Source organism: Podarcis muralis, chromosome 10 (assembly GCF_964188315.1).
Source record: "Podarcis muralis chromosome 10, rPodMur119.hap1.1, whole genome shotgun sequence".
Classification (NCBI taxonomy): Eukaryota; Metazoa; Chordata; class Lepidosauria; order Squamata; family Lacertidae; genus Podarcis; species Podarcis muralis.
The window spans coordinates 60,862,654-60,884,510 of NC_135664.1; the positions used below are offsets into that span (position 1 = coordinate 60,862,654).

At 46.7% G+C, this 21,857-nt stretch overlaps 2 protein-coding genes across 7 annotated transcripts in view; one reads left to right on the forward strand and one right to left on the reverse strand.

The window, feature by feature from the left end:
* Positions 1-8,310, forward strand: part of PTPRO (protein tyrosine phosphatase receptor type O) — a 131,649-nt gene extending 123,339 nt beyond the window's left edge. For both annotated transcript variants that reach the window (XM_028745896.2, XM_028745897.2), the window contains 2 exons: positions 1,587-1,705; positions 3,505-8,310. In XM_028745896.2, coding sequence (XP_028601729.2) covers positions 1,587-1,691 — 105 coding nt within the window. In that variant the 3' untranslated portion in view covers positions 1,692-1,705; positions 3,505-8,310. The remainder of the gene's footprint in view (positions 1-1,586; positions 1,706-3,504) is intronic.
* A 2,832-nt stretch (positions 8,311-11,142) lies between these two features.
* The window catches only part of EPS8 (EGFR pathway substrate 8, signaling adaptor), a 145,415-nt gene continuing 134,700 nt past the window's right edge, over positions 11,143-21,857 (reverse strand). For all 5 annotated transcript variants that reach the window (XM_077935248.1, XM_077935246.1, XM_028746067.2 and 2 more), the window contains 4 exons: positions 17,888-18,101; positions 15,897-16,077; positions 14,451-14,580; positions 11,143-12,762 (listed from right to left, as the gene is read on the reverse strand). In XM_077935248.1, coding sequence (XP_077791374.1) covers positions 12,649-12,762; positions 14,451-14,580; positions 15,897-16,077; positions 17,888-18,101 — 639 coding nt within the window. In that variant the 3' untranslated portion in view covers positions 11,143-12,648. The remainder of the gene's footprint in view (positions 12,763-14,450; positions 14,581-15,896; positions 16,078-17,887; positions 18,102-21,857) is intronic.

The following is a 21,857-nucleotide window of genomic DNA, read 5'->3' on the forward strand; positions in this document are numbered from 1 at the left end:
ACTCTGTAGGGCTCTGTAGGGAACCAACACATGGAATTGGGCTTGGAAATGGGAGCCAATGTAGATCCTTAAGGACTGGTTTTATATGGTCCCAGTGGCCACTCCCAGTCTAGCTGCCTCCTTCTGGATGAGTTGTAGTTTCCAAGTCACCTTCAAAGGTAACCCCATGTAGACAGCATTGCAGTAACTCAAGTGGGAGATAACCAGAGCTGGTAGACAATTGTCCTGGACATGGAATAAACTTGTACATTTCCGAGCACAATTCAAAGTGTTGGTGTTGACCTTTAAAGCCCTAAATGGCCTTGGCCCAGTATACCTGAAGGAGCATCTCCACCCCCATCGTTCTGCCTGGACGCTGAGGTTCAGTGCTGAGGGCCTTCTGGCGGTTCCCTCACTGTGAGAAGCAAAGCTACAGGGAACCAAGCAGAGGGCCTTCTTGGTAGTGGCACCTGCCCTGTGGAACGCCCTCCCACCAGATGTTGAAGAGATAAACAACTACCTGACATTTAGAAGACATCTGAAGGCAGCCCTGTTTAGGGAAGTTTTTAATGTGTGACATTTTAATGTATTTTTAATCTTTGTTGGAAGCCGCCCAGAGTGGCTGGGGAGACCCAGCCAGTTGGGCAGGTTAATAATAATAAATTATTATTATTATTATTATTATTATTATTATTATTATTATTATGCCCCTCTATGGATAGCTGTGAGTGATGGAAGCTTCAGGAAGTGAGAATCCCCCTAAAACTCCTATGCAGGGGGGAAATTTTGCAAAAACTCTCACCACAAAGCATATTTCTGATCATGTGCCTCTCTCTCTCTCCGCACCACGAATGCTCTTTAAATAACCAAACTTGTAGACGCTTTCTGGTTTGGCACTTCCAGGAAAGAACAATTCTGCCTCTTTTAATTGTCCCTCCATCAGTTGAAAGCGAGTTGATCCAAGGGAGGGGAAATACTTCTGTTAACAGCCACTAGATGTCAGTGCGCTTTAAGGAGCCGGAAGCCAACCAGCCTTGGGAGGGTTGTGAATGTTTCCGCAGAAAACTTGAAACCACACTGTGCTCACCACTCACCTGGTCTCAGGTTACCTTCTGAAGTGGAAAATGAATTGGTTACGCTCACCGCATCACTCTCAAGCCTTCTGGGTGAGGCGAAGGCCAATGCTGCGTGCAGATAGGAAAAAACTGGAAGCCTGCTTTTCAAAGGAGTCTCTTGGACCCTGACAAGGCTGGGCACTGAACCTGAAATGCTCAAATGAAACCTGCCATGAAAGTCATGAGAATATAACCAGTTCAGACCCCAGGACCAATCTTGACAGAGCAACAAATTATATGAAAAGTTCCTCCGAATGTTCAGAACAGTTCCCCTTCCTTTTTTCCTTTTCTTTCATGCTGTCCGTATAACATTGATTTTTATTTTATTTCTTGCTCCCAACTGTCCCAGGGAAGCTGATGTTATTTCTGGGATCCGTCAGGATCAAGAAGACTGCTTTTAGCACATGCGTAATGGATGTGGGTGGCTGGGTTCGTAAAACAGATCCCACTGGATCTGATAGACTGCCTTTTGGTCTCTCTCTCTCTCCGCAGGAACAATACATTTTTATTCACCAGTGTGTGCAATTAATGTGGCTAAAGAAAAAGAAGCAGTTCTGCATCAGCGACGTTATATATGAGAATGTCAGCAAGTCATAATTCCAGGCCAGGCGGTGAGTCTGAGGAGCCTTCTTTGGCTTTCATGCTTGAGTTTTGACTGCTCGCTCAGGAGCAGCTGCTGTCATTAATATTAAAGCCTCAGCCTCTTTATTTATTGCAAGGACCGTGCCTTGAAGCCAGATACTCCCATCCAGCTAGCATACGGCAAACGGGTTCTGGACATGGAGTGCTGGCTTGATGGGTCCTACCTGTGCTTGCAACGCAAGAGGCTCAGCCACCAGAGCTGCCCATTCACAGCCGGGTTTAAAAATAAATGGTAGTGCCAAACGCAACTGCTTGGGAGGAGATGCAGAGCTGGATTTCAACAAGTGGTGGTCCGTATCCATTGGGCAGGGTGCAAGGCAGGAGGCCAACAGCAGGTGGAGCCAGAGCCGTTAGGCTGTATTCAGCAAAATAGAATCAGTAACACAAGGATTTCTGCTTGCACTATGTATCCCTCTGCCCTGCAGTAAGGGGGCATTCATAATACTTAATTATCTACACACACACAAGCATTAATGTGCAAGTTGCTAACATGTAAGGATATAAATAGGGGTGCACATCTGAATATGCATCAGGATGCTCTTCCCGTTCAATGCAAGGCAGAGAGGCTGCATCTTCCTTTGAAAATGTATCTCCAGTCTATGTTATTTGCTCCCAGTCCAGCCAGGAATATGCCTGCCTGAGCCCTGCTTACATGCGCAAGTTTCTGAACTGCATCAGGGCAATTGTGATGACATGCGTGCAGAGTTTTCAGCTGCTGTGCTCTGTAAATACAAAGTGTTATTAATGTTAATTGATCAGTGGATGCCAATTTGAGTCGGTGGGGCTACAAGTCAAAAGGACCGTTTATTTATTTCTGGGCCTTGTTTGGCTCCGGGTGTGATCCTGCAATAAAGAAAGAAAAAGAGAAGTAAAGGTGGCTTTCCCCTTTCACAGCGAGGAATTACCGTATTTTTCGCTCTATAGGACGCACTTTTTCCCCTCCAAAAATTAAGGGGAAATGTGTGTGCATCCTATGGAGCGAATGCAGGCTCCTTGGCTTCAGCGATAGCAACGCAAAGCCTTCGAAGCGCAGAGGGAGTGCTCTCTTGGCGCTCCGGAGGGTACGCGTAGCTTTCGCTGAAGCCTTTGGAGTGCAGCGGGAACTCACACTCACACTGCGCTCTGAAGGCTTCGGGTTCCTTTTGCTGAAGCCGGGAGAGCAAGACTCCCCTGGCTTCAGCAGAGAAGGAGAGCTGTGCAGTGCCCCTTCAGCGAAGCGGGAGGAGAAATGGAAGGGGCTCCATTTCTCCTGCTGCTTCACTGAAGGGGCGCTGAGCAGAGAGGGGGAGATTTTTTTTCCTCTTGTTCTCCCCTTCTAAAACAAGGTGTGTCCTTTGGTCCGGTGCGTCCTATAGAGCGAAAAATACGGTAGCTTTTGGAAAACCTACCTTACACTTTCACCATCACCACAAAAGGGGGCATATGGTTTTCTGTGGTGTGTGTGTGCGTGTGTTTTCACCTGCTAGGTAGAGGTCTGAGCATTGCCAGCTTGTTCTTCTGTGAAATTGGTATTTTGTTATACCCGCGGCCGTTTCTTAGATTTCCAAATTTCTTTCGTTCATTTGTGAATCGCTTCGCACAAAGCGAAAACATGAACCACAAGAGCATAAATAAAAACCAATCTCCATGTTGCCTGAGTTAAATTATAGACAATTAATCAGTGCAAAAGCATTTCACTGAATTGACGACCCTGCTACAATATTTGCTCATTTGATGGCTCATTTTTAAAACTAAGGCTACAATATCTTTCTTTCTTTCTCCGTTGCAGGTTAGAACATGAAAGACATCCATCTTCCCTTGCTTCAGATTTTAATTCTCTCTGGGGGTTTTTGTTTTGTTTACTGTTCTGTTGATTTGCCATGGACGACAGTACCCATGGACAAGTGAAAAAAAGAAAGACGAGATTTCACATCCAGGAGCTCTGGGGAGACATAGCCTTAAGGAACCTGCAGTGTCTTGTATGGACTATTTTGTTTCTGTACCTTTTTTTAGACGTTTATAACACTGGACCAAATCCAACTCTGTGCTTCAGAAAGGTTTTCTGTCTTTCTCTTCTTACAAACCCTCTCTTTATTTATTTTGTAAACACGCAGGTTGGGCTTGAAGGTTAAGGAAAGTGCAATATTCAAGGCTCAATCCAAACGACAATGAGCTTTCAAAGTGTGACTCTGGCGAGGTCTGTCAAAGGCAGGGCTAGGGTATTGGATGATACCTCATTAGCATGGAGCAAGGGACAGGAAGACTGTGGATCTCAGGGGAAGAAGATCTTGGGATATTGCTGTCTATGCTCAAGAGGAACCTCCAAGTTGAGCCGTCCTCATAAAACAAACTGGCTCAAAGCTAGGTGCAAAGAAAACTTCACTTCACAGCCAACGTTTGAAAGATTGACTGAGACGACAGAACAGAGATCAATGGTGAAATTTCACAGCGCTTTGAGAAGCTCTGGAGATCCGTGCATCTCAGCAGAAATGTCTTCTAGCCTGTTCAACCAGTCTGTGTTATGGATAGAGGGGAAATGAACCCTGTGCACCTCGATCTGGGGTGGAACTGTGAATGGACACAAAACAACCACTTTGGGTGACGAGTCTGGTCCAAATGTCATCACTATCCCCATTTAGTAGGAGCCTTTGCTGCCTGTTCCTTCTCCGTTGGCTTGGTTTTGTTTGTTTTCTGTGTAGTGGCCCTGTGTAAAAAAAGAATGAAACAAAAACAACACAAAACTAGGAAGTTTGTTAATGTTGTGGGAAGGGAAGTAAAGTGCAGTGGTAAACACACGTCGGTGGTGTCCAATGGCCTGAGAAAGGTGCAGAAGTGAGGATTTATCTTAGCATACTAGGCGCATGTGCTGCCCATGTATGCTGCTCATCAGTTCCCTGCAAGCCATTTATTCTGGAATCAGTAGTGCAACTTTTGGTAACCTGGTGTTTTGGACTACGTTTCCCATCAGCCCCAAGGCTGGGCTGGCTGAGGCTGATGGGGGACGTAGCACAAAACCCTCGTAGAGCAACCAACTGAGTTAGGATAACACAGCATTTCTTCTTTTCTTTGGGTTATTGTACTGATTAGGTGAGTCACACGTTGTGACAGAGATGCTGTCAGGATATTGGGGGTATTTTCTCGTTTGTGCCCCTTTTTATTTGACTTCTGTTTGACAGAAAGCTTCTTTTTTATATATGTAAATTTTTATTGTTTGACAGAAAGCTTCTGAAGGGATTAGCTCTGGAACTACTGGAAGCAAAATATAATACCCAGGAGGTGGGCTGAGTTGGAAGAAAGAACAAAAAACGCTGAATCTATGCTCCCGTTTGCAAAAACAGGGCAGTTTCAAGGAGCATGACAGTGTGGTGCAGTGGTTAGTGCGCTGGATCAGGATTGTGAGGATAGCATGTGTGTCTGTGTGCCAGAGGGTGAATCCCACCTAGGCCAGGTTGAACTCTTTGGAACATGGGTGAGATAGGAATGGATTCCCTTAATGTGAATGTCTGGAGCTTTCCCCACCTTAAAGGTGTTCAAGTGGGAAGGACCAACCAGAAGATTGTAGGCAGCCTTTCACCTTGAATGAATGGTGTGAAAACATGAAAGCTGGGGTGGGATTTGTGGCTGCCATGGACTGTCCAGTGCCAATGTACCTACCAACCAGGATGCCAAGGAAAGCCCTGAGGTTACAAGCTGGGAAGAAATGTTGTAAGTTGAGGGTTTGCGATGGAGTCAATGAGTGGTGGGGCACCTGCTTGGCATGCAGAATGTCCCAGGTTCACTCCCCAGCATCTCCAGGTAGGAGGTGGCATTGTCCCCTACCTGAAATTCTGGAGAGGTGCTGTCAGTCAGTGTAGTCAGTACTCAGCTGGACCAATGTACATGGTATGAGGCAGCTTCCAACATTCCTAACGTTGGGTATGGGGGGCATTCAGCCATCAGCCAGGTCTCCATGGTGGAGGCTGCCTGAGGCTGAGCAACAGAGAACCAATATGGTGTGATGGGCAAGTGTCCCAAATGTAGATAAGGCTTATGTCCCCAATTCCCTGCTCAGACAGAAGCTATTAAATGGTGTAAGAGCTACTGAAACAGTTTGAGAATGGGTGGGTGTTTATTTTTGCTGGGTGACTGCAAGAGAAATCACAGTTACAGAACTTGTGGTAGCTGCCTGCATCTGAAGCTTAATTCCCATTGCCTGCCACATTAACAAACACATTTTAAAGCCTTTCCCCAACTCCAAATTTTATTTTATTTTTTATTACAAGTGAAGGGTAAACAGAGCACTGCCTTGTTACCCTCAGTCCCTGCAATAGATTTGTGGCAGGCAGTGGGCCAAATCTTTTGAGTGCTTGTCTTGGAAGTGCCCTTAAACTCTGCGGCAACCCCACAAGCTCAGCTCTGATCCAACCCCATCCACCTCCCTCCATGGAGCTCTTCTAGCCAAGCCCATACACTTTTCCAGAATTTGTGGGTGCTCCTACAGATTTTTTTTTCTCTTGACTGACCAGCTTTCACAAGGACAGAGCATGGGATGTCACAGAAGTACGCCAGAGGCCAGCTGATCTCAAAAGACTTATTCCTCCTAGATTTTTGGACTATTTACTTACGTGCTGATGATCTAGCTCAGGAGAGCTGTGTGCTTGCAAGTAGGTTTCTAGGTGCTTATTAGGAAACCCAGGTGCCAATCAGATGTCTGGTAACATTTCAGATATGGTTTGCCACAACTCCCATCATACCTGACTGTTGGTCCTGCTGACTGTGGCTAAGTGTAGCTGGAGTCCGACAATATCTGAAGAGCCACAGGTTAGCCACCCTTGAACTAGGTCTTGCTTCTTATGGGATGTGTATTAAAAAACCCCACCCATGTCATCACAAGCAGTCAGGCTTGCATGTCTTTGAAAAGCATGACTTAGATGAGGGTGCTGTCCTTTAATCTGCTCAGTTAAATAAGCAGACCAGTAGTGTGATCCTGTACATGTACAGGCTTAGGATCAGGGCAAAAGGGCTCATCCTCACATCTGCTTGCCATGTGCCTAGAAAGCATGGGGCTAGTGGGTCTGAGTGGTTTCCCCCCTGCTCTTCTTCTTTCCCAGGGAAAACCCACTCTTTCGCACTAAAGCAGAAAAGAAATGGCCATCTGCAAAAGAAGAAGAAGCCCAATTGCCGTTTACTCCATTTGAACGCTAAAGAGTGGTTTCCCCCAGGCGAAAGCAGCAGGACAAGAGGGAGTGTGGATAAAGACTAAGTCTTCAGGGTACAGGGTCTTTTTGACTTCAAAATGACCTTGCGCCACCAAGATGGCCAAAAACCTACCAACTGTATTTCTGCAGAGCCATACGACAACGTAAGCACCTCCTTGCACGCCTCTAAAGAAGCAATTTTCACGGGTGTTCACAACATGACAAACTTCCTCTGAAGCAAGTCCAGGTTTCGGTATCAAATGCTCTGCGGAAGCAGATCACACAGCACAGGCAAGTGTGACACAATGTTTTGCAAAGTTGCATTTTTGGGGGTACCAAAGGAAAGGAAGAAAAAAACCTCAGGCCATGTTAGCTTGCGTTTTGACCACACATACAAAAAGACGGGGGGGGGGGGTAGGGTGGAGCAGGCATTTTCGTAGTTGATGATACGCGCACTGAAGACGAGCTATGAATGTGGCATGCTCTCATTGCATACCAGCAGTCCCAGAGACCAGCAGTCCATCTGTCCTGGACTCGAGGACAGTGATTTCTGTGTGCTTGACCAAATTGTGCACCTCTTTCCTGCCCGCTGTCCCACTTTTTGGGGGTGCACACTTCCAAAATGAGATAAAAGCTAGCAAGCTGCCAGAGTTCAGACTCAAAACCAACCATTAGCATCAATTCAGGATTTTGATCAGCAAGTTATTAACACAAACTATGTGTGCGAACTGTGTGCGAACTCTCACAATGCGTAAGGGGGATCAGTGTTCAATTTTTACATAAAGAGGTGATGGGGTTTCGAACCTGCAGGTAATTCATGTTCTCTGAGCTGGATGTTCTTTGCTCAGAAACACCAGAAGCTGGTGTTTAGAAAGGGGAGTGCGCTTTGCACATGCTCAGGAGGTGCATTAGGAGCTCCTGGCTGAATCATGAAATCAAAAACCTGGTTGTCAGGAAAGTCTGGGTGTGCATGGTTACAGATTCTTACTGCTTTGCTCAAAGCATCTGGATTTGGGGGGTTTAAAAAATGATACTGGTGCTTGTATCTTGATAAAAGTGCCATGGGTACCATCACAAAAAAACACTGGGTGCAGAGAAACCAAACATTATTGTGGTCTAGGGACCAACCTCATAGATCATCACAGTTATGCAGGCTTGTCACACCAGATGGCCACAGAAACATGGTTTTGTGTTGCTTTGCAATCCTATGGAAGAGCATGGGGCGACACCTCAAACAATTGTCTTGATTTCTTTCGGTTGGGACTGTTCTGAGTTTTGCAGCAATGTGTGTATTAGAAAAGTATTTCTGTGTTAGGCTTAGCTTCTTCGAGGTTGTAGAGTTATAGAATCTGAACATGGGGGCCAGAGCTGTATGAACATGAACGGCACAAATAACACTGATTGACGCAAAAACACCACCTAGATGGCTTGCTTCGTCTTTATTTTGTCATTGTGCAATTACTTGCAGAACCTTCTGTGTTGAGCAGCAATGAGAGGAAAAGTGGCATCTTTCTGCAATAGCCTGTTCCCGACATTTTCTCTCTTTCTGCCAGAGTCATGCCACTGATACAATTAGTTCACGACCATCTACAATGACTGGCAGGGGCTCTGCAGGATTTCAGGCAAGGATTCAGATTTTCCAGTCCTACTTGGGAGATGCTCGGGATTGGATCTGGGACCTTGTTCAAGAATGTTCTGTCCCTGACTTGTGGTTCTTCCTTCTTCAACTCTGCATTTCAGAGACACAGAATGCTGGAACCTGACCTTGAGGAGGGAGAAAGACCTGGGGTCTTCCCTTATTGAAAAACAACACTCCACATCTTTTAGGCTTTTAGCTAGAGTACAGTGGTACTTCTGGATACAAACGGGATCCGTTCTGGAGCCCCGTTCGCAACCTGAACTAAACGTAAGACGTGACAGTGTGTGCGTGGGTCGCGTTTTGCCACTTCCATGCATGTGCATGATGTTATTTTGAGCATCTGCGCATGCACGAGTGGCAAAACCTGGAAGTAATGAACTCAGTTACTTCCGGGTCGCTGCGGAGCACAACCCGAAAGTATTCATCCTGAAGCTGCTTCAACCCGAGGTATGACTGTATTATAATTCAGTTATCAGCCTATTGGAACGAAGAAAGCACACACTATTTACAAGAGCTGCTATGTGCTGGGAACAACCAGCAAAAGCACACAAACCTGCAAAATACCCTTTGCAAAAAAACAAACAAAAAACCCTTCCGAGCACATTACATTGCTCCAGAGAAGCGGACACGGAGCAATGGATCCAAACTACAAGAAAGAAGATTCCACCTAAACATTAGGAAGAACTTCCTGACAGTAAGAGCTGTTTGACAGTGGAATTTGCTGCCAAGGAGTGTGGTGGAGTCTCCTTCTTTGGAGGTCTTTAAGCAGAGGCTTGACAACCATATGTCAGGAGTGCTCTGATGGTGTTTCCTGCTTGGCAGGGGGTTGGACTCGATGGCCCTTGTGGTCTCTTCCAACTCTATGATTCTATGATTCTATGAAAAGAGATCTGCCATTAATGTATGATGGCTGGCTAATTTTGCCCAAAACTGCTCACATGCTTTATCAAAATTACCAGTCCTCGTTTGGAGAACTGATGGTTTATGTGGGGGAAGAAAGGATCAAGAGCAGTGTAGCAAAAAGAGAAGGATGAGAGCTTTTGTGTGTGAGAGAGCGCACATGAGCATGAATGTGGGAAAGAACATGCACATGTGTTTGTTGGAGAAAAACATTAAGGTTTGTGCAAGGAGGTTTGTGCACCAATCCTTTTCATGTGTGTCTTCCCCACAATGGTGCTGCCCAAACTTTTTCAATTACTTACCCTCAGCTGCAACAGTCCAATGACGAGACCAGTTTGGTGGGGGGGGGTGTTCTTTTCATGCCCCCCCCCCCCCGTGCTAGGATGACTGTCTGTATTGTCGTATCAAACAGTGCGCAACGTTGCATCATTGGGAGGAGGCTGAGTGTGGAGCCCAGCATGGCGCAGCTTCCTCTCTCATGCTCAGGAGGAGCCAACCGTTCAAATCAGTCTCAAAGTTTGAGTGGTGGTCTTTGGTCACTCACCAACTTGCTGGCTCACATAGTCATCGGGTGAATAAAATTGGGGGGGAGGGGGAATCCATCACGCAAGCTGCCTGAAGCTCCTTATTGGAAAGGCGAGATAGAAATGCACCAAATTAAATAAAAATCCAGAGTTCCAATCTGCCAAATGCCCTGCTCTGCAGAGAATTTAGCTAGATGATAAATCCCGGTTTTCATACTGGTGTTTCTCCTTGAAGAGCCAATTCAAGCAATTATCGTATTTTTCACTCTATAAGATGCACTTTCCCCCTCCTAAAAAGTAAGGGGAAATGTGTGTGTGTCTTATGGAGCGGATGCAGGCTCCATGGCTTCAGCGAAAGCAACGCGAAGCCTCCGGAGCGCAGTGGGAGCTCCTGGAGGCTTCGCATTGCTTTCGCTGAAGCCAGGAGAGCGAGAGGGGTTGGTGCGCACCGATCCCTCTTGCTCTCCTGGCTTGGCTTCACTGGAGAGGCGCTGCACAGCTTTCCCTCTCTGCACAGCACCCCTTCAGCGAAGCGGGAGGAGAAATGGAAGGGGCTCGGTTTCTCCTGCCACTTCGCTGAAGGGGCGCTGTGCACAGAGGGAGAGAATATATTTTTTCTTGTTCTCCCCCTCTAAAACTAGGTGCGTCTTATGGTTGGGTGTGTCCTATAGAGCGAAAAATACAGTAGATTGTCATGTAGATGAGTCCTCCTAGGGACCATATAATGTCGGAATGCAGGTGGATGATCGCATTTAAATGTTTCATCTCAAAAGATCCTTGAAGATGGAAAGCTAGTATGAGAGGGGGGCCTACAGTAGAAATGTCCACAGCCAGAGGTGGCACAACCAGTTTGGCCACACTGGGCGCTGCACTGCAGGGGACACCACAACTGAGCATGAGAGGCAGCGGCAGGAGGAATTTATTCATCACACAGGGTGCCACTGAAATTTGAGAGTCCGAAGTCCATCGCTGCCTAACAAGCCAGGGAAATGCTTCAAAACTGCCTCTCTCTCTCTCTACACACACACACACACACACACTGAAATCTAAATGCTAGAACTTGGGACTATACCACAGCTGGTTTCTAAATGTCTGAATCCATTCTTTTGGGACAAAAGGGGGGCAGAATGTTAACCTTTCACCCTTTGTTTCCACCCTCCCTTTATCACGACAGAGAATGCAAAGCATTTTACATACATCAAATAGTGTTTATTGCAGACTTTCAGCTGAGTCATGTGAAAAAGGCACCATGAAAATTAATAAAACTAGATGATTAATTTCTTCTAAATGACACGATGGGTTTCTTTTCGTAATGCCTTTATATACAGGTGACAGAATAGAACATTTTGCACTGGGGGAACTGAGGTGGGGGAAGAAGTCGTCATAGTACCATAAACAACATTTACTGGAATATTTAACTCGGATTGGCCATGTTTCAAAAGATTTCAGTTGGAAATTAATACTTTGTTCTCTTTCGCAATCGCCTTTCACCCCACCCCCAGAAAACCTGGGTTTCCTTTTCAATGGGTGAAGTTAACACGATGCCCTTCAGAAATAATACTGTGAATGACCACACAGAGACCTTCAAAAGTTCTGACTGCTCCGCCCTGAACCTTTTAAAAAACTGAGACTTCTGTTCTCATTTCTTTTGTGCCTTTATTGGTTTTCTTGTGCTCATCCCCACCGGAACAGCTGTAAAATTGGAATCCAGAATAAGTTACCTCTGCTATCGCTATCTCCGTTAAGAAACCATCTTGTGAATTTGTTGGAAGAATGGCCATAGTCTGTATGGAAGATTCAAGCCGTTGGCATCTCAGGTGCTGAGAAATGAGATGTGGAGAGAAAGAGCCCATGGCTATAGATGACAGTGACAGGACAAGCAAAATGGTGCACTCCCGATGCCATGAAGTCCCACTGATTCCAGCAGCAAAGAGCCAAAAGCTCACATATGTTTAACTCCTTTGTTGACATCAATGGGTCTTAAAAGGAGATTCTCCCTGGCTAGATCATGTGCCTTTGGATTCACACTGGATCACAGATTTCAACATGTTTTGTTGCAGAGATTGGGAGCTAGTGGCCTTCTGAATACGGCTGGCCTATCGCTGCCATCAGCTCTGACCATTGGACAGACTGGCCAGAGCTGATAGAAGCTGGAGTCCTACAACAACAGTCCCACAGATTTTCCTTGCCTGTTTTAATCAGGTGGCTCAGTGGCCGTCTTTGCCCCGCAAATAGCGGTGTGATTTTGCTTGCCTGCTTTGAAGAAGAAGAAGGGAGAAGATCAGAAAAGCATGAAATGATTGGCTTCATCCAGCCAGCCTTGGGAGCGCTGGTTCATTTCCCATTAAATGTGCTTTTTGAGTAAGGGAGAAGGGGAACACCAGTTGCCCCACTGACCTCCCAGCTGCATGCTTTCTTCATGGTAGTCTTCATCAACCTGGTGCCAACCAGATGTTTTGGACGACAACGCCCATCAGCCCCAGTTGAGTTATTGTCCAAAACATCTGGAGAACACCAGGTTGATGAAGGCCGGTTTATGGCATCAAGTTGCGTCTACATAAATAGTCGTCATCAACCAGACATTTCCTCTTCATGGCTTCCTAAAACAAAGCATGATGGAACAATGCCCAGAATAATGGGAGCTCTTCCTTCTTTTTTGAGCAAGTACAAACAAAAATGGACAGAGAATGCATTTAGTGGCTGCTGCTCTCGTCGAAAGACTCTACTCCCGAGTCCGTGGCGGCAGCACTGAGTTTCTCTTGCCGTCTTCTCATAATCTCTTGTAATTCTGTACTTCCACTGGTAGCCTTTGAAATCAGAAAAGAGGGTGGGGGGAGATTCAAAACAAGCCTATTTTTGCACATGAGCCAAGATTTGACTTCAGTTATGAAATGCATCTATTAAATCCATTTATTTAACAGGGGTAGGAGTGGTGGAGGGTTTCTGATTCAGCAAAACATGTTGAGGAGACCCAAAGCTGAGATTAAGAACATAAGAGGAGCCTGCTGGCTGGATCAGGCCAATGGCCTATCCAGTCCAGCATCTTGTTCTCACAGTGGCCAAACAGATGCCTATGTAAAGCCTGCAAGCAGGATTTGAGCACAACGGCACACTCCCTTTCTGTTAAGATACAGCAAAAGGTATCTAGAAACATTTCTGCTTCTGAGCATAGAACAACATAGCTAGTAGCCACCGATAGCCTTGTCCTCCAAAGCATGAGACGCTCAATCACAGGGTCGTGGGTTCGAGCCCCACGTTGGGAAAAAGATTCTTGCATTGCAGGGGGTTGGGTTAGATGACCCTTGGTGACCAACAGTGACTCCTGTGGGAGTGAGTTCCATAGTTTCCCAATGAGCTGTGTGAAGAAGCACGTTCTTTTATCTGTGCTGAGTCTTCCAACCTTCAACTTCATTGGAGGTCCGTGAGTTCCAGTGTTATGAGAGAGGGAGCAGCCATTCAGTGCAGCTGCTACTGGAATGTGCTACTTCAGGTGGAAGGTCAGAGATTGCATGTTCAAACTTGCCTCCTGCTTCCTAAACAAACTCCCCACACATTGGAAAGTAGGCTTGCTATTTGAGAAAAGGTGGACAGAGTCATTCCGTACAACACTGCCATTTTCTATGTGTAGCGCAGGTCTGGGGAACTGGACCCAGCCAAAGGGTTGGATTCTAAACAGGCCACTTTGACAGGTCGTATGATGCCAGGTGATTCAAAATTCTAGCCGTGGGAGCAGCCACAGGCTTTCCCCCGATCTTAGCGCTGTGACTCTACAGCGTTAAGATCAGAGATAAGTCTCCTTTGCTTGCTATTTGATACTAAAAAGGCAGCAGCAGAGGCTTATCCCTGATGTTAGCACCACCTCTGCTGCCACCTATGACTATCCTAGAGCAAGCAGAGGTTTTCCCCAGATCTTAGCGCTGTGACTCCACAGCGCTAAGCTCAGAGATAAGCCTCCTTTGCTTGCTATTTGATACTGAAAAGGCTTATCCCTGATATTAGCACTGCCTCTGCAGCTAACTATGACTGTCCTAGAGCAAGTAGGAGCTTATCTCTGATCTTAGTGCTGTGGTGGGTTTGCTTGTTTTAAAAGGGTGGGGGAGCATTGCAGCATGCAGTTTGAAGTGCTACGATCCAGCAAGAGCTGCTCTGTATGATTCTGTTGACGGTACAGCTAGGTTCTCAGATAAACTGTTGAGATGCTGAAGGCAGTCTTCTGCCGCAGTGCCTTTTTGGAAGTGGTAAATCAAAGGCCATCTAGTCCAAACTCCTGCTGAAGCCCCTTCCAACTCAGCATTTAAATGGCACCCAACTGAATGTTCATTCCACTTTTGTCATTACCCTGAGTGGAAGGGCTCAGAGCTCAATGCATGCAGTGTGTTGGTCATTCAATCCTTGGTGCATTCAGACAGAACATGCCTAACACCTAAGAGTATGGATGGGGAACTAGGATGGCAAAAGCTGATGGATTTGGTGGAGAAACCGACTCGGCACATACCTCCAGTGCAGCTTTCTGAACAGTAATTTGGCTGTAGACTCGAGCTCCTTCGGGGCACACAGTCCTTAGCTCGTCTTTGTTGAGGGAGAACAGCTGAGCGCCAGTCAAAACCCCAAGGCTGTTGACAGTTCTGTAGGATTAGCAGCAACAGATTAGCACAGTGAAGCTATTTTTTTAATATAATTTAAAAACAATCAAGAAAATGCAAAATGTGATACTCGGGTAAAGGAAAGAAATTGCTCACTCATAATATGCAACCAGAAATCGCTGAGGCCTCCCCTCACACCCCCACGTAGGCTCTTGAAAGCCGAAACTCAAAACCAAACATATTTGTTTGGTCTCAAGATGAACTCAGAAGGGAAGAGAATCAAGCATCATCTTTTAATTTGATCCCGCTTTTGTGTGGTATGCCAGCAATTTGGAGGAGTTTATTCAGAAGGGAACCAAACCACAGGTCCACCTACTGTAGGATCAGTAATGGCAGTGGATTTCAAGCAGGTTTTTTTTTTTTTTTTTTCCCAGGCAGGGGATGCCAACCTGGTCCTAAATATTGTGGGCCCAATTTTATGGAGCTCCCTTCCGGCTGAGATCAGACAGGCCCCTTTCCCTGTTGAACTTCCAGAACCTGCCTAGCTATCTGTTACATTGATATACCTCCTTTATTTTCCAAGGATCTCAAGGTGGTGGTTCATGGTTCTCCTCCTCCCCTTTTTATTTCACCTTCCTAACAATCCTGTGAGGTAGGTTAGGCTAAGGGATCGTGACTGGCCCAAGGTGAGCTTCATGGCCAAGAGGAGATGCAAATTCTGTTCTCCCAGGTCCCAGTCCAGTTTTATCTCTTTCTCAGCATTCAGTTGGGACGCGGGTGGCGATGTGGGTTAAACCACAGAGCCTAGGACATGCTGATCAGAAGGTCGGCGGTTCGAATCCCTGTGATGGGGTGAGCTCCCGCTGCTCGGTCCCTGCTCCTGCCAACCTAGCAGTTCGAAAGGCACATCAAAGTGCAAGTAGATAAATAGGTACCACTCTGGTGGGAAGGTAAACGGTGTTTCCGTGAGCTGCTCTGGTTTCGCCAGAAGCGGCTTAGTGATGCCGGCCACATGACCCGGAAGCTGTACGCCGGCTCCCTCGGCCAATAAAGCGAGATGAGCGCCGCAACCCCAGAGTCGGTCACGACTGGTCCTAATGGTCAGGGGTCCTTTACCTTACAGCATTCAGTTACTTGCACATGGCTTAGAGACTACTGCACTTAAGGCGTACTGCCAACTCTTAAAATAAATAAACAAACCTGGGACCTTCTGCAAGCAAAGCAGATGTTCTGCCACTGAGCTTAATCCAGCTCTTTTGGACAGGATGGCATTGAGGACAACAAAGCACCCCAGGTGGTCTACTTGCCTCTTAACTCTGATCAACTCTTATCAGAAAATGTTGCTCCTTGTAACTCACACTGGGTTGAAGCCTTTCGCCTGTAACCAGCTTTTCACGTCTTCGGGAGAGGAGTCGTAGCTGATGTTGATGGCTGGGGCGTTGGATCGTGGCACATGGAACTTCTTTTGGGCAGCGCTTCGGCCAATGGTGAGCCGGTGGATGAGCTCATCCTGGACTTCCTCCATCTGAGATTTCCGCCCTTAAAGAAAGGAGAAGGAAGAAGAGAAAATTGACTGCTGTTTAAAATATGTATCTGAAGAAGCGACTCAAAGGGAAACTGATTCCTGCCATCCACTTTGATTGCTCTTACTGCAGTGCAATCCTATGCAGGTTTACTCAGAAGTAAAGGCTGTGGGGTTTACTCCTCAGTAAATGTGCATAGAATTGAGGCCCTATACCATTTTCTTGCCAAATGGTATAGCTATTAACAGATTTTTTCCCCGTTTAATCCAGAATTTTAGGATTAAGGACAAATCATAATCAACTTTGCAGAATTCTTCCCCCCCCCCCATTTAACAGGATTTGTGGTGAACTCCACTGCAGGCTTAGAGAGTGATCTAACCAAACTTAAGCACTTTTAAGCCCAATTGCATTCAAGGAGAGAGCTAAGGGTGTTCTTCATTTCTCCCCATTAAAATCAATGGGACTTAGGAGTTCTTTATGTTGATTGGTTCCTTAGTATTTAGGGCCATATATGTTTAATATATAAGGACGTGGGTGGCGCTGTGGGTTAAACCACAGAGCCTAGGACTTGCTGATCAGAAGGTTGGCGCTTCGAATCCCCACGACGGGGTGAGCTCCCGTTGCTCAGTCCCTGCTCCTGCCAACCTAGCAGTTTGAAAGCATGTCAAAGTGCAAGTAGATAAATAGGTACCACTCTGGCGGGAAGGTAAACGGCATTTCCGTGCACTGCTCTGGTTCGCCAGAAGCGGCTTAGTCATGCTGGCCACCTGACCCGGAAGCTGTACGCCGGCTCCCTCGGCCAATAAAGCAAGATGAGCGCCCCAACCCCAGAGTCGGCCACGACTGGACCTAATGGTCCAGTCATTTATGTTTAATAAATAAGGATGTACTAGGATGGTTCTATATATCACCCCAACAGCACTGGCTGTTCAAGATTAGCAGGGCAATTCTATAGGCACCAAAAAACAGTCCACCACTAGGGTTTTTGGCTACTGCAGCATCCTCTTCCTTAGCTCCTGTCTCCCACACTGGCTATTTCAAGAGCAAAGGGAAATCACTGCTTTGAATTCTGCCAGCCAAGAAGCCTTGGCTGTGTTTCTTCCTTCCCATCCTGTAAAATTAGCACGTGCCGCACATAGCAAAGCAAGCACAATGAAAACCCAGCACAGCCCTCCAAGGATCGGAGCGCCAGCCTTGCAATAGCTGACAGTTCACTGCTCAAGGCTGCGGCTAATTCTGCACCAAAATTTAACCCAAGCGATTCTGCGAGTAGAATAAATCGTGAAAATTAAACATGTCTGCATTAGTCAAGTCTGCTTTCCACAGCCATGTTTCCAAAGCACCTGGAATTGTTGGGCTGGGGGAACGGCAAAAGTCCGTGCATGGAGACTGAAGGCAGATGGGCTGCAGGAGGATAGAAGAAGCCCATTTCCTGACCACAGGATACCCTGTACAGTCTGCCTCCATAAGAGCTAGAAACTTGGCTTTCAGAAATGCCCAATAACCTTTGGTTCTCAACACCACTTCTGATGTCAAATTTTATAGATGACAAATTCTGTTGAGTAGAGTAATCGGAACATATTTTCCCCAAGTGACAGGCTGGTATCCAGCACTAGCCATACTCAGAGCAGAACCAAGGAAATAAATGAATTTCGGCAAGTTAAGCCCATTGACCCAAATGGTACTACTTGAGAGTATGACTTATTTGGATATAAGCAGCTGAATTATGTCATTCGACACAGATGATTTTTCTGGTACACAGAAAGAGAGAGAGAGAGAGAGAGAGAGAGAGAGAGAGAGAGAGAGAGAGAGAGAGAGAGACTCACGATCTATAGGGGGCGGTTTCTGCCTCTGGCCGTCTCGCCTGCCTTCGCTTGAGGTGCTGCTTTGGCGGCTGATGGCTCCAGGCACCTTTGGCACAGGAACTGGGATGGGCGCTGGCATGCTTGGCGGGAGAGGGACAGGAAGTGGCGTCTGGGGCGGTGAAGGGACGACAGGAGCGGGGTCAGGTTGCTTCGGAACAAAGTCCGTCCTTTGCTTCTACAAATGCACACACAAAAAAAGAGGATACATTTTTCATAGCTGTGGGGAAAATCCAAGTTGTTGGGGTTTTGTTTTGTTTTGCAGAATATATGCGTTAACTAAACCTCTGCAAGGGTGAACACTTGTTTGCTTATTTTCCACGTGTCAAACCTGAGCAACACGAAAGAGGCATTGCAGGTAAAGCACATCCATGCAATGAAGGAAGAGAAAAATAGAGAGCGAAACCTAAGTCAGTAGATGATCACCATCTCTTGGTCTTCTTTTTAAAAAATAGTTTTTACTGCATCTGTCTGTCTGTCTATCACCTGTCTACCTATCACCATAGGTATGGGTGTGCATCAGCTCAAGACTGCAGAGCCCGCATGCCTGGGGACAATGTGAATTGGTCTACAGTGTGGGAATGCCTTCTTCCTTCTGGAGAGAGCAAGCAAGAATGCACTCCCAAAAGGCTAGTTCACACTGTGAACACCTTTACGGTCCCAGCCTGCTAAGTGGGCTACAGACTTTCAAGAGGTCTGACTGTGTTATGTTTTGAAAAGGCTCTATAGTTTTTCGAGAGCTCTTAACAGCCGAGGAAACCACAGTGGAGATGGCAACAAAGGGGCATTTTTCTCTCTCCTGGGAAGCTACATGGGATCTGAAAATAATGGAGCGTAGGAGGTATAGTGCAGAAGGGAGAGTCTTGCTAAATAGCCACCAAATATAGTAAGGCTCATGTGGGACACGGGTGGCACTGTGGGTTAAACCACAGAGCCTAGGACTTGCTGATCAGAAGGTCGGTGGTTCGAATCCCCGTGACGGGGTGAGCTCCCGTTGCTCGGTCCCTGCTCCTGCCCACCTAGCAGTTTGAAAGCACGTCAAAGTACAAGTAGATAAATAGGTACCGCTCCGGTGGGAAGGTAAACAGCGTTTCCGTGCGCTGCTCTGGTTCGTCAGAAGCGGCTTAGTCATGCTGGCCACATGACCCAGAAGCTGTACGCCGGCTCCCTCAGCCAGTAAAGCGAGATGAGCGCCACAACCCCAGAGTCGGCCACGACTGGACCTAATGTTCAGGGGTCCCTTTACCTTTTTATAGTAAGGCTCAAGCACTGTGCAAAAATAAGAGATTTAAGGATTGTAGCAGATCCTTTAATCTGTCTCAATCATGCAGAATTGTGTCATGTCAATGCTCAGGAATATAGGTGCACACCTATGGCCTTTCTACAAATACAGCAGGCGTCACCTCATAGGTCTAACAGATACAAAAAATCAGAGACCCTGAGGATCATCTAGTCCAACCTGAATATGCAGCTGTCCTTGGGTTTCAAAATTAACACACACACACACACACACACACACACAGAGAGAGAGAGAGAGAGAGAGAGAGAGAGAGAGAGAGAGAGAGAGAGATGTGTATGTGTGTGGTTTTTTTTAGTGTCCATAAATGTTTGGTGGCTAATCTAAAGTGAAAAGCCCATGCAAAATATATTTCTCATGAAGTATTTGTGAATAATAATAATAATAATAATAATAATAATAATAATAATAATATACCATTTTGAAGCAGTGCATGTTTTCTCCAGACTATCTATGAGCTGTAAACCCAAGATTAAACCTTAGTTACAGCTTGTGGTGCATCGAGAGAGAGACAAACCATGACATGCAAAGCCAGCTAAACCGTGGCTTAGCTAATGGCAGAAGAACTGGGGGAAGAACATAGTTGCAGTGATTTCCTTTCCAGAACTGTGAGCTTTCTTGCTAAGCTACAGTTTTGCTTAGCATTCCATCTGCGCCAGCTCAGTAATAAGGAAGACAGACCAAGTTTTCTGACCCTGCATAGGGCAGCTTCAGATGTTAAGCCTCGCTTGAGACTCCCTAAGGCTGGAAGTTGAGAATTTGTTAGAGGAAACAGTAGTGAGGTGGGAGAGAAGGCTTTTGAAGAGCGCGGCAGATCTTACGGACGGTTCCCAAAAAGCTTTTAACAAGACACACTGCTTCATCCATTTTATATGAGAACAATTTGAATTACCTCAGAGAGTTCTCCCAGTAATTGCTACAAGAAAAGCAAAGTAAACCAAAGCAAATTAGACAAGTTGGAACAACGTTGAAACGTCAACCACAGAATCAGCAGCCTTCCAGCATTTTAAGTAGCCTTCATTGACTCTTGATGGCAGCAATTACTTGCCAATTTTTGAATTCCTATTAGAATTCCCACCATCACCAGCTGGGACGACAATGTGCAGTCACAAAGCAAAGCAAACCATGGCTTGTGTTATATTAGCTCAGGAGTGCATTACGGGTGTGTTATATTATACTAAAATATAATACAGTGGTTTAGACTGTATTACCTATCTGCCTCCTGGGATAATAACAACTCATGGGATAATAGACTGTATCATGTGGTAATGCAATGCTTTTTCCAAGTCATGCGCTTTTTAAATGGGCAATATGTTCTCAGTGATACTGATATTCACTGGGCCCCCACAAAGTCAATGGGCAAAGTTGAAGCCCTTTGTTGCGGTCACCCACAATCTCCAGCACAAGATGGCACCTATGCTGATGTGAGTCATAAGGACCAGAAACTTGTTAAAAATAGAAATAAAGGTAAAGGTGCCCCTGCCCGTACGGGCCAGTCTTGACAGACTCTGGGGTTGTGCGCCCATCTCACTTAAGAGGCCGGGGGCCAGCGCTGTCCGGAGACACTTCCGGGTCACGTGGCCAGCGTGACAAGCTGCATCTGGCGAGCCAGAGCCGCACACGGAACGCCGTTTACCTTCCCCCTAGTAAGCGGTCCCTATTTATCTACTTGCACCCGGGGGTGCTTTCGAACTGCTAGGTTGGCAGGCGCTGGGACCGAGCAACGGGAGCGCACCCCGCCACGGGGATTCGAACCGCCGACCTTTCGATCGGCAAGCCCTAGGCGCTGAGGCTTTTACCCACAGAGCCACCCGCGTCCCCAAAAATAGAAATATTAGGTTTTAAATAAAAAATCCCTCAAGTTGCCTGTGGGGATGTGTAACTCAGGAATTGAATGGATACAACTATGGGGGGGGTCAATGTTAGCCAGGGAGCTCTGTGGACCATGATGTGAAGGCAGGGGACAGGAAGAGACATATAGAGGCGGCTCCCCACTTATGTGGGGGTTACGTTCCGGGTCCCCACACACATAAAAGAAATGTGTGCAAGTGGGGAACACCCTGGAGAGTCCTTGTGGCTCGCGAGGAGACGCTCCCCAGAGTCCAAAGTGGATATCCTCTTGGGAATTTGAGCAGGGGCTCCACATAAGCCAGAGGCACACTGGGCTTTGTTGAGGCTGCTCAGCCTCCCCGACTAACAGCTAGTGCACAGGGTAGCGCAGCAGCAGCCGCGTTCAGCTGAGCAGGCTCAGCAATGCCCCGCCGTGCCTCTGGCTCGCAAGGAGACACCCACACACCCGAAGCCCGAAGAGGACATCCTCTTTGGGCTCTGGGGAGGGCATCCTCACGAGCCACCCGCCACTTCCAGATTCCCAGCACTGTACATGTGCGTGGTCATGCAGAAGAACATCTCACACATGTGGGGAGTTTCCTGTATTGTGATTCCCAGGAAGTGGTATATGTGGATACAAAGCACTAGACAGTGGTGTCATAATGGCTAACAGCCATTAAGAGCCTTCTCTTCCCGAACATCCAAAACATCTGGAAGGCACCTTTCTCGCCCTGCCTGGCCACAATGATCCTTGTGACGGTCACCTCCAGGCTTGATTATTGTAACTTGCTCTATGCAGGGCTGCCC